This window comes from Lagenorhynchus albirostris, chromosome 19, assembly GCF_949774975.1.
Source record: "Lagenorhynchus albirostris chromosome 19, mLagAlb1.1, whole genome shotgun sequence".
Lineage (NCBI taxonomy): Eukaryota > Metazoa > Chordata > Mammalia > Artiodactyla > Delphinidae > Lagenorhynchus > Lagenorhynchus albirostris.
Window position 1 is genome coordinate 15,971,383 of NC_083113.1, and position 15,969 is coordinate 15,987,351.

Below are 15,969 nucleotides of genomic sequence, written 5' to 3' on the forward strand. Positions count from 1 at the left end.
ATGTATTTACTGAAAAAGAAATCTGCCTGTAAGTGGACCCACGCTGTTCAAACCCATGTTGTTCAAGGGTACACTCTGTGTGTGTATTTTTTTAATTGTGGTAAAATAGAGATAACATCACATGACATAAAATTTGCTGTCATAATATCTGTACCCCTATGTTCATTGCAACAATATTCACAATAGCCAAGATATGGAAACATCTATCCATTAACAGATGAGTGGGTAGAGAAAATGTGGCATGTATGTACATTGGAATATTATTCAGCCTTAAGAAAGAAGGAAATCCTGCCATTTGTGACAACATGGATGAACCTTTAGGACATTATGCTAAATGAAATAAGCCAGTTACAGGACAAATACTACGTGATTCTTTTACATGGGGTATTGAAAATAATCAGACTCAAAGAAACAGAGAGTAGAATGGTGGTTGCCAGGGGCTGGGAGAGAGGGAAATGGGGAATTGTTTTCCAATGGGTACAAAGTTTCTGTTATGTAAGATGAATAAGTTCTAGAGCCCTGTACAACATAGTACCTATATTAACAAAGTGGTATTATGCACTTTAAAATACGTTGAGAGTAGATCTCGTGTTAGCTGTTCTTACTGGAAAAAACCCACAAAACACAAGGAAGTTTTTGGAGGTGATGTATATGTTTAGTACCTTGGTTATGGTACTGGTATTAACAGATGTATGCATATATCCAAACTGATCAGGATATATACATTAGATTTGTGCAGTTTTTTGTGTATCAGATATACCTCAATAAAGGCAAAAAAAATACACAAAAATTTTACCATCTTACCAACCATTTTTAAGTGTTCAGTTCAGTGGCATTACATCCATCATGGCTGTGCCACCATCACCATCTGTTTATCCATAGAACTCTTTTTATCTTGCAAAACAGAAACTTTACCCATTAAACAATAACTCCCCATTCCTTCAGTCGCCCAGCTCCAGACAACCACCATTCTACTTTCTGTCCCTATGAATTTGACTTTACCTCATTATGTACTCCGTGTACCAGATCTTACAGTATTTGTCCTTTTGTGACTGGCTTATTTAACGTAGCATAATGTCCTCAAGGTTCATCCATGTTAAAGCATGTGTCAGAATTTTCTTCCTTGTTAAGGCTGAATAATATTTCATTGATTGTATATACCACATTTTGTTTATCCATTTATCTGTCAATGGACAATTGGATTGTTTGTTTCTTTTGACTATTGCAAATAATGCTGCTACAAATGTGTGTACAGATACCTGTTTGAGTCCTTGCTTTCAGTTCTTTTAGGTATATATCCACAAGTGGAATTTATGGATCATATAGTAATTCTATTCTTAATTTTTTGACTGCCATACTGTTTTCCCTAGTGGGTATACCAGTTTATCCACATATTTTTTGGGCACCTACTATCAGTGGCAAAGAGACAAAAATAAATCCCTGTTTTCATGTATTTTATATGAGGGGGTGGAAAGACAATAAGCATGATAAATTATATAGTTTGTTAGTGATAATTGCCATTCAAAAAAAAATAGAAACTGTGTGAGGGACAGTAGGAGTATATCCCAAGCATAACACTTCTCAAAATTTATTATAATTGAATGTTTTCTGTTTTATTATTTCTTTTCTGTCATTCAGAGTAAGGATTAGTCTACTCTCTTGTGTATCATTTTTTTCACCATAGATGATAAATTAATGTCATGTGACAATGTCACTGTGACATGAGTATAATTCTCATTTCAAATGATGAGTATGGGAGTTCTGTGTTACAACTCTCGTTTATCTCAGTTGTCAAGATAGATAGGAAATGGAATAGCTGGACTTTTCATGCACCTCTCTTTCACACTAGATCTGGGGTTGATGAAAATCTGAATGTTTTTTGACTCAGCTTTATATCTGTCACTGCATCAGGGCTACATCTTTATGCTCACAAAAGATATTTGAGGAGCAGATATGTGAACATCACTATTGTATTCACTTTGTTTCTAGACTCTTGGTGTTTCTATTGGTTCAAACTGAGTTGCTGAGTCTTTGAGTTTTCTTCCAGACTCCTGCTGTCTCAGCATCTCTGGTCAGTGACTCCAGAGACTGTGAATTACAAGGAAGGAAGCTAATTATTTGGGACTGTATTAATTATCTATTACTGTGTAATAAGGTACCTCAAAATTTAGTGGCTTAAACAACAATAAACATATATTAAACAACAATAAACATTTATTATTTCAGTTTTTGGGGAGTGGGGAGTGACTTAGCTGGGTATTCTGGCTCAGATATTTCATGAAGTTTCAGTCAATTGCTGGCAGGGCTGCAGTCATCAGAAGGCTAATGGGGACTGGAGGATTTGCTTCCAAGATGGCTGGCAAATTGGTGTTGGCTGCTGGCACAAGCCTCTTCCTAAGGCTTGTTGAGTGTCTTCGTGGCATGGTGGCTGGCTTCCTTCAAAGTGCGTGATTCAAAAATGTGCAAGACAGAAACCATATCTTTTATGATCTAACCTTGGAAGTCACACACTGTCATTTCTGCAAGATCCTATTGGTTATGCAGGTCAACTCTATTCAGTGTGGGAGGGGTGTATGAAAGACATGAATACCAGAAGACAACGATCATTGGGGGCCACCTTGGAGGCTGGTTCCCATAGGGATCCAGTGAGAAGACATCAGGTAAATTGGATTTATATCATAAGCCCACAGGTCCTGGCTCCACAAAGATAAGACAGATCTGTGATGTGAGGATAAAGAACAGTGAAGAGCAGGTATCTATCATGGAAGGAGACCTCCTGATCTGAGGCCTTCCCTGGAAGCTGGGGAGTCCTGAGATAGAGTGGACCCTGGAATTGCTAGACGTGCACCCTATCTTAACCCCTCTGTTTAGAGAGGGAAAGGCCTGAATGAGATCTCAACCTTCAGAGATCAGCAGTAGCTGTGTGACAACGGAGCATTTGACCCAGATGATGGAAGGGACAGGTGAGGTGGCTCAGAGATGGGCAGAGTTTAGGAGAGTCTGTAAAAAGAGTTAGGAAGTTCAGTACTCCTACCAAGAAAGTTCACAAGTTATTGACTGTGTTGACGTTTGTTTTTTATTTTATTCACTTGACAACAGTTTTTTAAAATAAATTTTTAATATAATTCCTATTTTTCTTATATACATTTAGATTTTTTAAAAAGTGCTGTTAAATATATAATTGTAAACAAAAGTTTCCTGTTCCATTCCTTCCCATACCCTGTTCCCACTACCCATAGGCAATTACTTGGAACATTTTTTTCTGGGTATTCTGGTATTCAGCTCTGCTTTCCTGAATAACATCCTCATACTGCTAATGTTTGATTTCAGTTTTAGATATTTCCTATTGACTTTTGACAGTAGAAATAAAGATTTATCTCTTTTTTCTATCTAACCCCTTCCTCATCACCCTCACCCCACCCCGACTCCCACCCACTCTTCTCCTTGCCCTTCTTTCTAATATGGTGTTTTGTTCGAGGTTGAAGGTTGACCAAATGTCAGCATCTGTATGCATTTTCTTTTGAGCTAGTCAGTTTTCCCAGCAAGAAGTTTGAGGAGTATAAGCCAGGATTCCTGCTTTTGGGAGGCAAAGAAAGGAAAAAAGTTGAGGGGAACACTTCATCTTTCAATCTGACAGCTTTTACTTAATTCCCTTATTTTCTCTACATTGCTTCAACCCCACCTTGTATGTAGTTCCCTGTTTTTCAGCCCCACCCCAAACTCCTGCTTGTAAAAGTACCTAATACCTCCATTCCTGAGCCTTTCAAGTGTTCTGCCATGGTTTCCCCACCCTCGCTTAAGCTTCATCTTTCTCTAAGTTAGAAACCAGTCATTTGCTCTCTATCTTTCAGAATTTTGTTGACATCTCTTTCCCGCTAAAATCTTCTGTATTCTTTGTCCTTGTGAGATTGTTTCTTTCGTTTTGGTTGTGTTTCAGAGAGAGCAGAAATAAATGCAAGTATTCAGTCTTCCATTTTTAACCTGAAGGCCCTGAATTTTTTAGGGTAAAAAATAAGTCAATTAAGTTATTTTAAAATGTCTTTAGAATTATAACTGCATTTCATTCCATCATACGAATGTTCCACAATGCCTGTAACCTGTCTCTGATTAAAGTTTTTTCCAAATTCTTTACAGTGCTTCATAAATAATTTAATCCTTAAATCTTTGTGGTATTTATTATTATGTACTTTAAAAATCTCCTATTAGGAATAAAATAGCAGGAAACTAGGGAAATAGAGTCATTGGGCACCCTAGACTTAGCCCTCCAGAAATTCCCATAGAACTCTATATGATTAAATTACAAGCCATCTATGTACATTTCAGTGTCTCTGTAGCCTGGTGGTGGTTAATATTTCTCAAAGCTCTGAGGATCATTATAGGTGATCTTACAGCTGATGCTGAAGATTTCTCTAGTCCTTTATCTGGGGCTCTGAAGTAAACAGATTTTTATTTCTCTTTCCTCAGCTTGGTGTTCTCCAGATTCTGCCCTTTTCAAGGAAGAAGAGGATATGACCAGTTCTCTTGTACGTTGTGTTTTTTTTTAAATTTATTTATTTTTGGCTGCGTTGGATCTTCGTTGCTGTGTGCAGGCTTTTTCTAGTTGCAGCGAGCAGGGGCTACTCTTCATTGTGGTGCACGGGCTTCTCATTGCAGTGGCTTCTCTTGTTGCGTAGCACAGCCTCTAGGCATGCAGGCTTCAGTAGTTGCAACACACAGGCTCAGTAGTTGTGGTGCACGGGCTTAGTTGCTCCACGGCATGTGGGATCCTCCCAGACCAGGGCTCCAACCCGTCTCCCCTGCATTGGCAGGCAGATTCTTAACCACTGTGCCACCATGGAAGTCCCTTCTTGTATGTTTTAAGCATTTATTTGTTTCCTGCATTATTTTACAATGCAGTTGCAGTTACCTTAACCTACCAGTAAGTTGGAAAAAACTAAATCAAAAATCAAGGTGAGGAAAAATACAGCTAGAAGGTCAGAACCTGGGGAAATTTGACATGTGGCTATGCAGAAACAGGTCCATACAGGATTATAAAACTTGAGTTCAAATTTGAGGGACTTCCGTGGCAGTCCAGTGGTTAAGACTTTGCCTACCAATGCAGGGGGTGAGGGTTCAATCCCTGGTCAGGGAGCTGAGATCCCACATTTCTCACGGCCAAAATACCAAAACATAAAACAGAAGTAATATTGTAACAAATTTACTAAAGACTTTAAAAATGGTCCACATAAAAAAAAAAATCTTTAAAAAAATTTTTTTTGAATACGATCTGGAGAAGCAAAAGCAAACTGAGACATAAAGTTCATCCCATAACTTGCACTACTTATGAGGAAAAAGCTTATAATTCAGGACAGAAAAAAAGCTTTTCATTGGCACTTAGGTCAAAAAGAAATCCAAAATAATTCCATAATTCTTATGATTTTAAGCTCAGTTTATTAAAAGTCCTTCTTGGCCATAGATTAAAAACTAGAATTATTGGGAAGAGTAAATCGAGTACTTCTTTCAAACGATCCTCCATATATATTTCTTTCAGTTGAGACTTTTTAAGTTGAGCTAAAATATATACTAAAATTCTGTGGCAGAATTTTTTATAGTTCTGGTATCTATAACTCTCCACGTCTTTTTTTATGGTCTCAAAATATACAGTATTCTTCATCTTCTTACAAAATGACTCATTTTCCTCTGCTGTTGATTCTTTTCATTTCCAGCACTGGAATCCCTCACACTCCTGTATTTTAAATATTTTCCACTACCTCTTTTTCCTCAGCTCATATCTTTTCCATCCTGAAACACACACACATTTCTATTGACCACATGATTGTGCGGCTTATCCAGTTATTTCTCCTTTTGGCAGAGTGGTTTTCTGGGCCTAGACAGACTTGGGTTCAAATCTTGGCTCAGTGAGAGTAAGTGCATGATTATGGGCAAGTTTCTAAATCTCTTTGTCCTTAGTTACATCATCTGTAAATGGGGATAATAATAATACTTACCCCATAGGAATATTGGGAGGGTTAAATGCACATAGTAAGTGCTCCATAAATGATAAATATTGTTAATAATTATTAGCTATATAAATCTTTCTACCTGAAAAGGTCTTTGAATGTGTTTGCTGTATTCATTGACCTACTTTTTTAGTTTAACATATGAAACTGATAAGATAAAAGAGTAGATGCCTCATTTGTGTTCACAAAATTAATCCTTCTCTTCAATGAAACTACCATAAACACTGTAATAAGGCAAAACTGGGAACAGTTTTTGTAATACATATGCAGAAATATACTAACAATTCTTAAAAACCAACAATTAAGAAAATAGAAAATTGGGTGGAGAACATGAGCAAGCAGTTGGAAAAAATGGAAGTGGCAATAAATATTTTAAAATAAAAATGTCACAAAGAAACAGACTATTCAGATTTGTAGATACATTTTTAGGTGTATTTTGAATTAGTGGGTAACGACCATCTTTTATGAGAGAATTCCAAATAATTAGTTCACATGTGAATTTTCCTTATAAAGTAAAAAGCTAGAGATAAGGAGTTGTGATCTCCAAATAGGACACTGTTAGCTTTCAAAAACTTCATTCAGTTCCTTTCAGACACCAGAGCCAGACATCTTGGTCTGGACTATCAAACAGAAATGGACTGCCTATGTTTCTGGGCATTCATTCTAGAATATGGATGTAAATATATTACATGGCAGCTTTTATTTATATTTGAATAGACTACACAGCAGCTAGAAAAATCTTCTACAGCAATAAGTATAATAGCTTTATTGAGTACCTATTACGTGCCAGGTATATTGTGCTATATAAGCTTAACGTAGCTTATTTCATGTAATCGTTATCAGAAGTTTGTAAAGTAGATATTATTTTCATTTTTATAGAGAAAGGAAGTGAAGCACAGAGATTAAGAAACTTACATAAATTCAAGCATCAAGTGTGCAGTAAAGCCAGGATTCAAACCCATACAGCCTGACTCTAGGACCACACTCTTATGATACTGTACAAATGGAAATCCACTCATGAGTGAAGAAATGCAAATTTTGCCAATTGACTGTTCATATTATTTGTCCATTTTATGCCGTTAGTCCTTCTTCTACTTGAAATTAAGGGATTTTAAGAATGCCTGCTTCAGCATTAGGATTTATGCAGATATCTTCTTCTAATTTGTCACTTATATGTTATCGTGTATCTTTTGTTGTATATAAACTTTAAATTTGGGTAGTTTCATCTAGCATATGATAAGTTTGTACATACAGTAATAATTCAATCAAAATTAATATGCAACATTAATTTTTATTGTTGTTGTTAAACTTGGGAAACATTTATTTTTACTTTCCCGTATCAGCAATCATGGATATAAGTGGTTAAATCTTGTATCTCCTCAGGAAGACATAGCACTGTTGAGTGACTATTACATCCCGTGGAGAACTTCAGTCTTTGGTCACAGCATTAAGAGCTCCTGGTTTTGGTCCCATAAGCCCTCTTTGAAATGACGTATGCAACATTAATGTTTAATAGTCTTCTTTCATGAGTTTCTAATGTTGGTATTTTATAAGATATCTTTCCAATTATTATGTTATAGTTTCTTTTCAAAGATTTGCTTTTCATATTTAGTTTTTGATCCAACTGGAATTCAATTTTGTAATTGGTCCAAGGTAGGAATTTGCTGATAATTATATCAGTAAAATTATTTTTGCATGTAGGCGACCAGTGTTCCAATACCATTTGTTAAATAGATCTTTACTTTGTGATGCCACCTTTATAATATACATGCTTAATTGTTTCTAGGCTCTTTGTTTTGTTTCTTTAATCTGTTTGTCTACATCTATACCAGTACTATGTGTGTGTGTGTGTGTGTGTGTGTGTGTGTGCGCGCGCGTGTGTGTGTGTGTATGTGTTTACATTGTCTTAACTACTTTAACTTTATAATAACCCTGTTTGCTTGGCAGGCATTTCCCCACTTCCCACTACACAAATGTTCTAGTTTTAAAAAATTTCCTCAGCTACTTTGGGACCTCTATGCTTTCATTTGAATTTTAGAATCAGTTTATCTAGCTCTAAGGAAAATACGTTGTTGGGATTTTAATTGGAATTGCAAAGAATTGTAGACTACAGACCTTCCTGACTTACATCCTGATAAAACCATCATAATTTGAAAATATCAGAAATTGAAAATACATTTAATACACCTAACCTACCAAACATCATAGCTTAGTTTAGCCTACCTTAAATATGCTCAGAACACTTACATTAGCCTTCAGTCATCTAGCACAAAGCCTATTTGATAATGAAGTGTTGAATATCTCATGTGATTTATTGACTACTGTACTGAAAGTGAAAAACAGAACAGTTGAATGAATATAGAATGGTTGTAAGGGTGTATTGGTTGTTTACCCATGACATCACATGGCTGACTGGGAGCTACGGCTTGCTGCCACTGCCTGGCATCACCAGAGAGTATCATACCACATAAAGCTAGCCTGAGAAAAGATCAAAATTTAAAATTCAAGGTATCTATGTTTTCTGTGTGTATCACTTTTGCACCATTGTAAAGTGGAAAATTCATAAGTCAAACTGCCTTAGGTTGGGGACTGTCTATAATTGGAGAAGAATTGAGTGAAACATTTTTTTCTGTCTATCAGAAAGATGTTTCAATTTAAGGAAATCCATTAATATAATTTATCATATTCAAAAAAATATATAATCAGGGCTTCCCTGGTGGCACAGTGGTTGAGAGTCCGCCTGCCGATGCAGGGGACATGGGTTCATGCCCCGGTCCGGGAAGATCCCACATGTCGCGGAGCAGCTGGGCCCATGAGCCATGGCCGCTGAGCCTGCGCGTCCGGAGCCTGTGCTCCACAACGGGAGAGGCCACAACAGTGAGAGGCCTGCATACCGCAAAAAAAAAAAAAAAAAAAAAAAAAATATATATATATATATATAATCAGCTCCACAAAGATACTAATTTTTTTAAAATCAGAATTTGAGATTTTTTAAAGAGGATCTATTTATAAAATAGAAGTAAAAGGATACTTCCTTAACATGATATTTAAAAAATTATTCTACAAAAAAAAAAATTATTCTACACACACACTAAGCTAAAGGCCAGAACCATGTTTCCTGCAGGAAATGATACATATTCCTACTAAAGTCAGGAACATGACCAGATTACTCATGGTACCACATTTATTTACTATAATTCTATATGCATATAGAAAAGAAAAAAAAGATAAACATTGGGAAGGTGCATACAAAATTATATCTAGGTGATACAATTATGTATGTGGGCAGTTGAAGAGGAAACAAGAGAATTCAATACAGTGTGGACACAAAATTAATATACAGAAATCAACAACATTTCTATATACAAACCACTAACCAGTTCAAAAGTAAAATGGAAGGTGGGAATCCCTGGTGGTCCAGTGGTTAGGACTCGGTGCTTTCACTGCCACGGCCCAGGTTCAATCCCTGATCGGGGAACTAAGGTACTGCAAACCTCACGATGCAGCCAAAAAAAATTAAAATTAAAAAATAAATAAAATGGAAGAAAAATGTTAAGAGTAGAAACAAAATCCTAAAGGAAAAAAAATTGTATCTGATGTATATGGGAGAAAGAAACCTTTAAAGCATTACTGAGACCTAAAAGAGGATTTGAATAAATTTTTAATACATACTTTTTTTGGAAAAGATCATCATTATTAAATCAATATAAATTCTCTTTAATCTTGAGATTTATTGGAATCTCACATATTCTAAGTATTATTTTTAAGGCAAGTCTATTCAAGCTGACTGTAGAAGACATTTGAAAAATGTGTGTAAAATATCCAAGAAAAAATACGAAAAATGTGTGTTATGCTCTAAGTTTTAAAAAGAATATTCGTTTAATGTTTGTGTAACTTTAAGGAAAAAAAACTTACAAAAAGTTCAGTCAGAAAGAAAAAAGTTGCCAGTCAGCATATATACCATAGAACTGACGTGTAATTATCTTTATGCCTTCACTGTAAACTTTGTTATTTTTTTAAAAAAGACTTATCATATTAAGTACCTTAAAAATAAAGGAGAGGAAACTGCTGTGATACCAGCAGGACCTCTGGAAATGTTAAGGCTTCCTTCCAGGGCCCAGGAGATACTCATCTTTTTCTTGGTTCTGTCTGACAGGAGGAGGAATAAAATTTAATGACAAGAAATGTGAATTTGTGTTTTTTAACAATCCTCTTTGTTCCTTGCTCCTAATATGGAATTCTTGACATATGTATGTAAAGAGAGTCAACATCTTAGGAAAATACACTATTTGTTCTAAAGCACTGATTCATCATTTTATATAGTTAGAAATTAACCCATATTTACTTTTGTTACTTGTTTTATAATTTTTGTCAGGAGTACAGTTTTTTTTTCTATGAAATTTATGCTAATTTACTAGTTAGTGGGAAAGATGTTTTAATGCTAATTTACTAGCACTAGTAGAAAATATATTTTCTTTGTTGTTCTTCCCTATTTTTTTTTTTTTTTTTTTTTGCGGTACGCGGGCCTCTCACTGTTGTGGCCTCTCCCGTTGCGGAGCACAGGCTCCGGATGCGCAGGCTCAGCGGCCATGGCTCACGGGCCCAGCCGCTCCACGGCATGTGGGATCCTCCCGGACCGGGGCACGAACCCGTGTCCCCTGCATCGGCAAGCGGACTCTCAACCACTGCACCACCAGGGAAGCCCCCTATTTTTTTTAGTGGTTCATATTCCATAGGGGTTATCTATTCCTGAAACATTTATTGAAAGGTTATTGGGTGCCAACCTCAGTTCTGAGTGCTTCACAGTTTTTGGCCTCATTTAGTCCTCATAACAGCCCTTGGAGGAAAATGCCACTTTACAGATAAGGCTCAAATTTGGCTATTTGTCGAGTTTAGTTTAAAAAAAAAACTTTTTTGTTTTTGGCTGGGCCGCGAGGCTTATGGGATCTTAGTTCCCAACCAGGGATTGAACCCGAGCCATGGCAGTGAAAGTGCCGAGTCCTAACCACTGGACTGGCAGGGAATTCCCACACGATTAAATTTTGAAGCCAGGATTTGAACTCATGATGTCAGACTCTACAGCCTGTTAACCAGTAAAAATATCTAAATCCACCTCCATTTTGAGAGCCTAATTCTTTGAAAAATTTTCAATCAGGTATCTCTTCAGCTTTTCTGCTTCTTTTATGAGACCTTTATTCTCATGCAGGTTGACTATGTGGGCTTTGGGCTCTGCTTTGGGCTGCAGATCACCTGGCCCTGACTCAGGCTGTGGCATGGGCTCATATCTCCTCCATGTGTGTTCATTCAGGTGAAAGAGCAGCAGCTTTCTGGGGCAGGCTCTTCACTTGCCAGATCACTGGAGTACATGAACCAAGTCAAGGGTGTGTTTAAAAACAAAATTCAACTGATTACATTTTGAAGATCTTATTGGCTTTATTCAATGATTCATGAGTCAGGGAACATCCAATCTAGCAGATACATAGGAACTCTGAGGAGCTGTACCAAGTCAAAGATTTTTATAGGCAGAAGGGAGTGGGAATAAGGAAGTTATAGTAGCAAAAATGGATTGGTTCTGGCCAGGTTACTTTCCTTTAGGGGATGATAGGGTCTATCAGGCAGATTACCTCACTAATGCTGATCAGGTGATTCCTGCTTGACTAGTTTAAGATTTTATTTCTAGGAGAGGCTGAAACTGTAGGTAAGTCTCAGTTTAGTGACATGAGGCTTAGCATAAGTGACTCCATTTTGGGCCTGTTGTCTTGTTTTTAACAGGTGTAAGTGCATTTCAGGCCTCTACTCACATCATGTTCTCTGACATTCCTTTAGCTCTAACAAATGGCTCACTCAAGGCCCACACTGGGGGATGGGACATTAGCTAGAGACACAAATGAATATTTGTGGAATAATAATCAAGTTAATCAGTAATATTTTCTGATGGAACTATTTTTATTGGAATTTTTTTAAAACTTGAAATACATTGGAACAGTCTCACAACCTAAGAAAACTTTGTTGACATATAAGTCACATACCATAAAATTGACGCATTTAAAGTATATAATGCAATGGTTTTTAGTATATTTATGAGTTGCCATTACCACAATCAATGTTAGAACATTTCATCACCCTAAAAAGGAACTCTGTACCCATGAGCTATCACTTCCCATTTCCCCCCAAGTCTCCTTTGTACTTTCTGTTTCTATGGATTTGCCTATTCTGGACATTCATATAAATGGAATCATATAATATATGGTCCTTTGTGACTGTCTTCTTTCACTCAGCATAATGTTTTCAAGGCTCATCCATTTTGTAGCTTGTATCAGTACTTTGTTTCTTTTTATTTCCAAACAGCATTCTCTTGTATGAATATGACATATTTTTAATAAATGTATTTATTTATTTCTATTTTATTTTTTTGGCTGTGTTGGTCTTCGTTATGGCAAGTGGGGGCTACTCTTTGTTGTGGTGTGTGGGCTTCCCATTGCAGTGGTTTCTGTTGTTGCGGAGCATGGGATCTAGGCACGTGGGCTTCCGTAACTGTGGCGCAGGGGCTCAGTAGTTGTCGCTCACGGGCTCTAGAGCTCAGGCTCAGTAGTTGCGGTGCATGGCTTAGTTGCTCCACAGCATGTGGGATCTTCCTGGACCAGGGCTCAAACCCATGTCCCCTGCATTGGCAGGCAGATTCTTAACCACTGCACCACTAGGAAAGTCCTGAATATGACATTTTATTTATCTTTTTATCAGTTAATGGACATTTGAATTATTTCCACTTTTTGGCTATTATGAATAATGTAGCTAAGAACATTTGTGTACAAGTTTTTATGTGGACATATATTTTTAGTTCTCATTATATGTAGTGGAATCGCTAGCTTATACGGTAACTGTACATTTAACCTTTTAAGGAACTGCCCCACTGTTTTACACAACAGTTGTACAATCTTACGTTTCCACCAGCAATGGATGAGAATTCTAGTCTCATCACATCCTCATCACACTTATTATTATCTGTCCTTTTGATTATAGCCATCTAGTGGTTGTGAAGTGATATTTCATTGTGACTTTAATTTACGTGTACCTGGTAATTAGTGATGTTGAGCATCTTTTCATGTGCTTATTGGCCATATGTATATCTTCTTTGAAGAAATGTTTATTTAGATCCTTTGCCCTTTTTTTTTTTTTTCGCGGTACGCGGGCCTCTCACTGTTGTGGCCTCTCCCGTTGCGGAGCACAGGCTCCGGACGCGCAGGCTCAGCGGCCATGGCTCACGGGCCTCAGCCACTCCGCGGCATGTGGGATCTTCCCGGACCAGGGCATGAACCCGTGTCCCCTGCATCGGCAGGCAGACTCTCAACCACTGCGCCACCAGGGAAGCCCTTTGCCCATTTTTTAATTGGTTTGTCTTTTTATTATTGAATTGTAAGAGATCTTCATATATATTCTAGATATGTTTCTTATCTGGTATATGATCTGTAAATATTTTCTCCCAGTCTATGGGTTGTCTTTTCACTTTCTTGATGATGTCCTTGAAAGCACAAGATTTTTACATTTTTCTGATGTCCATTTTTATTTAATTTTCTTTTTTTGCTTGTGCTTTTGGTGTCATATATAAAAAAACCATTGCCTATCCACAGTTACAATTTACCCTTTTTTTCCATTATTTTTTCCTTTTCACATAGTCATAATATCTCAATTTTATTTCAACTCCAAGTTGTTTTTTTTCCATTTGTGTTATTAGGTTTTCTTTTATTCTGGTTCCTTGGCAATATATATAGCTTTTAGATTAGATCTTCATTTCCATCCCTCATGCTTGTATCATCTCTCAACATTTTCATCTCTGGTGTGTGGGGCTGGGTCCTGGGCCCCCTGGTGGACAGGGTAATGTCAGGGGTGGCTGTAGGTTCAGAGAATCTTAAGGCAGCCTGCTTGCTGATGGATGGGTCTGTGTCCCTGCCTGGCTAATTGGTGGGCCTGAGGGGTCAGAGTACTTTTGCCCACAAACTGGTGGGCGGGGTGGAGCTGAGTCCCAAGGCTAATAAGCTAGAGAGAAGATTCCAAAATGGCACTTGCCAGCACCAGCATCCATGTGGTTGAACGAACTCTCCAAAGTGGCTGCTGCCAGCTTCTGTGTCCCCAGGGTGAGCTCAAGTTGCCTCCTGCCTCTCCAGAAGACTCTCCAAGGTCAGCAGCGGGGTCTGAACCAGGCTCCTTTCAAATTCCTGCTGCTCTCCTGAGTCCCAGAGCATGTGAGATTTTGTGTACGCCCTCTAAGAGTGGAGTCTCTATTTCCTACAATCCTCTGGGTCTCCTGAAAGTAAGCCCCACTGGCCTTCAAAGCCAAATGCTCTGGGGGCTTGTCTTCCCCTGTGCAGGATCCTCAGGCTCTAGAGCCCGATGTGGGGCTCAGACCCCTCGCTCCCTGTGGAAAACCTCTGCAATTGTAATTATTCTCCCCTTTGTGTGTTTCCCATCCAGGAGTATGGGTCTTGACTATACGTTGACTCTACCACTCCTACCCATCTTGTTCTGGTTCGTTCTCTTTATAGGTTCCAGTCTTTCTCATCAACAGTTGCTCCGTAAATAGTTGTAATTTTGGTGTGCCCATGAGAGGATGTGAGCTCAGCGTCTTTCTACTCCATCGTCTTGAGCAGTATTTTATTTTTTCTGATGTTATTGTAAATGGGATTGTTTTCCTTGATTTCATTTTTGGATGTTCACTGCAAATGTCTAGTTATACAATTGGTTTTTTACTATTGATCTTATATTCTGCAACCTTGCTGAAGTTGTTTATTAGTTCTAATAAAATTTTAGTGGATTTCTTATGTTTTCTGAAAATCATGTCATCTGAAAATAGAGATAGTTGTATTTTCTCCTTCCCAATCTGGATACCTTTTATTTTCTTGCCTAATTGCTCTGTTTAGAAACTTCACTGCAATGTTAATAGAAATGGTAAGAATATACATCCTTGTCTTGTTCCTGACCATAAGGGGAAAGCATCTAGTCTTTCACTTTTAGTATGATTTTAGCTGTGGGGTGTTTGTAGATGTCTTATAACACGTTGAGGAAGTTCCTCTTTTTTGCTAGTATGTTGAATGTTTTTCTCATGAAAAGGTATTGAGTTTTGTCAAGTGCTTTTTCTGCATCTGTTGAGATGATCATATGGATTTGTTCTTTATTCTTTCGGCATCGAGTATTACATTAGTTTATTTTCAGATGTTAAATCAGTATTGCATTCCTGTTATAAATCCCACTTGGTGATGGCACATAATCCTTTATATATTTGTTTGTTTGTTATTTGTTTTTTGGCAGTACGCGGGCCTCTCACCGTTGTGGCCTCTCCCGTTGCGGAGCATAGGCTCTGGACGCACAGGTTCAGTGGCCATGGCTCACGGGCCCAGCCGCTCTGCGGCATGTGGGATCTTCCTGGACCAGGGCACGAACCCGTGTCCCCTGCATTGGCAGGCGGACTCTCAACCACTGCGCTACCAGGGAAGCCCTGTTTGTTTTTAAAGAGCAATTTCAGGTTCATGGCAAAGTTGAGAGGAAAGTACAGGGATTCCCCATATACCCTTTGCCCCCACACATGCATAGCCTCCCCCATTATCAGCATCCCCCATCAGGGTGGTACATTGTTATAATTGACGGACCTATACTGACACATCATAATCACCCAAAGTCTAATAGTTTACGTTGAGGCTCACTCTTGGTGTTGTATAATCTATGGATTTGGACAAATGTATATACATGTATCTGTCATTATAGTATCATACAGAGTGTTTTCACTGACCTAAAAATCCTCTCTGCTCTGTCTAGTCATTGCTCTCCTCTCCTCCAGCCCCTGGTGTCCACTAATCTTTTTACTGTCTCTATAGTTTTGCCTTTTCCAGAATGTCATATAGTGGAATCATACTGTATATAGCCTTTTCAAGTCAGCTTTTTTTTTTTTCAAGTCAGCTTCTTTCACTTAGTTATATGC

The 15,969-nt window shown here is 37.8% G+C and overlaps 1 protein-coding gene and 1 non-coding gene across 10 annotated transcripts in view; one reads left to right on the plus strand and one right to left on the minus strand.

Annotated features, from left to right (window-relative positions):
• ZNF568 (zinc finger protein 568) overlaps positions 1–15,969 on the plus strand; it is a 167,260-nt gene that overhangs the window by 66,697 nt on the left and 84,594 nt on the right. For 4 of the 9 annotated variants that reach the window (XM_060132345.1, XM_060132344.1, XM_060132343.1 and 1 more), the window contains one exon: positions 4,465–4,523. In XM_060132345.1, the coding sequence (XP_059988328.1) occupies positions 4,509–4,523 (15 nt within the window). In that variant the 5' untranslated portion in view covers positions 4,465–4,508. Of the gene's footprint in view, positions 1–1,235; positions 2,661–2,683; positions 2,753–2,871; positions 2,964–4,464; positions 4,524–7,382; positions 7,492–15,969 lie in introns of those variants that run through there. The other 5 variants (XM_060132341.1, XM_060132352.1, XM_060132348.1 and 2 more) reach the window with 4 other exon arrangements.
• LOC132510584 (small nucleolar RNA SNORA25) lies at positions 7,367–7,493 on the minus strand. Its single transcript, XR_009537382.1, has one exon. It is a non-coding gene; the product is annotated as a small nucleolar RNA SNORA25 (small nucleolar RNA).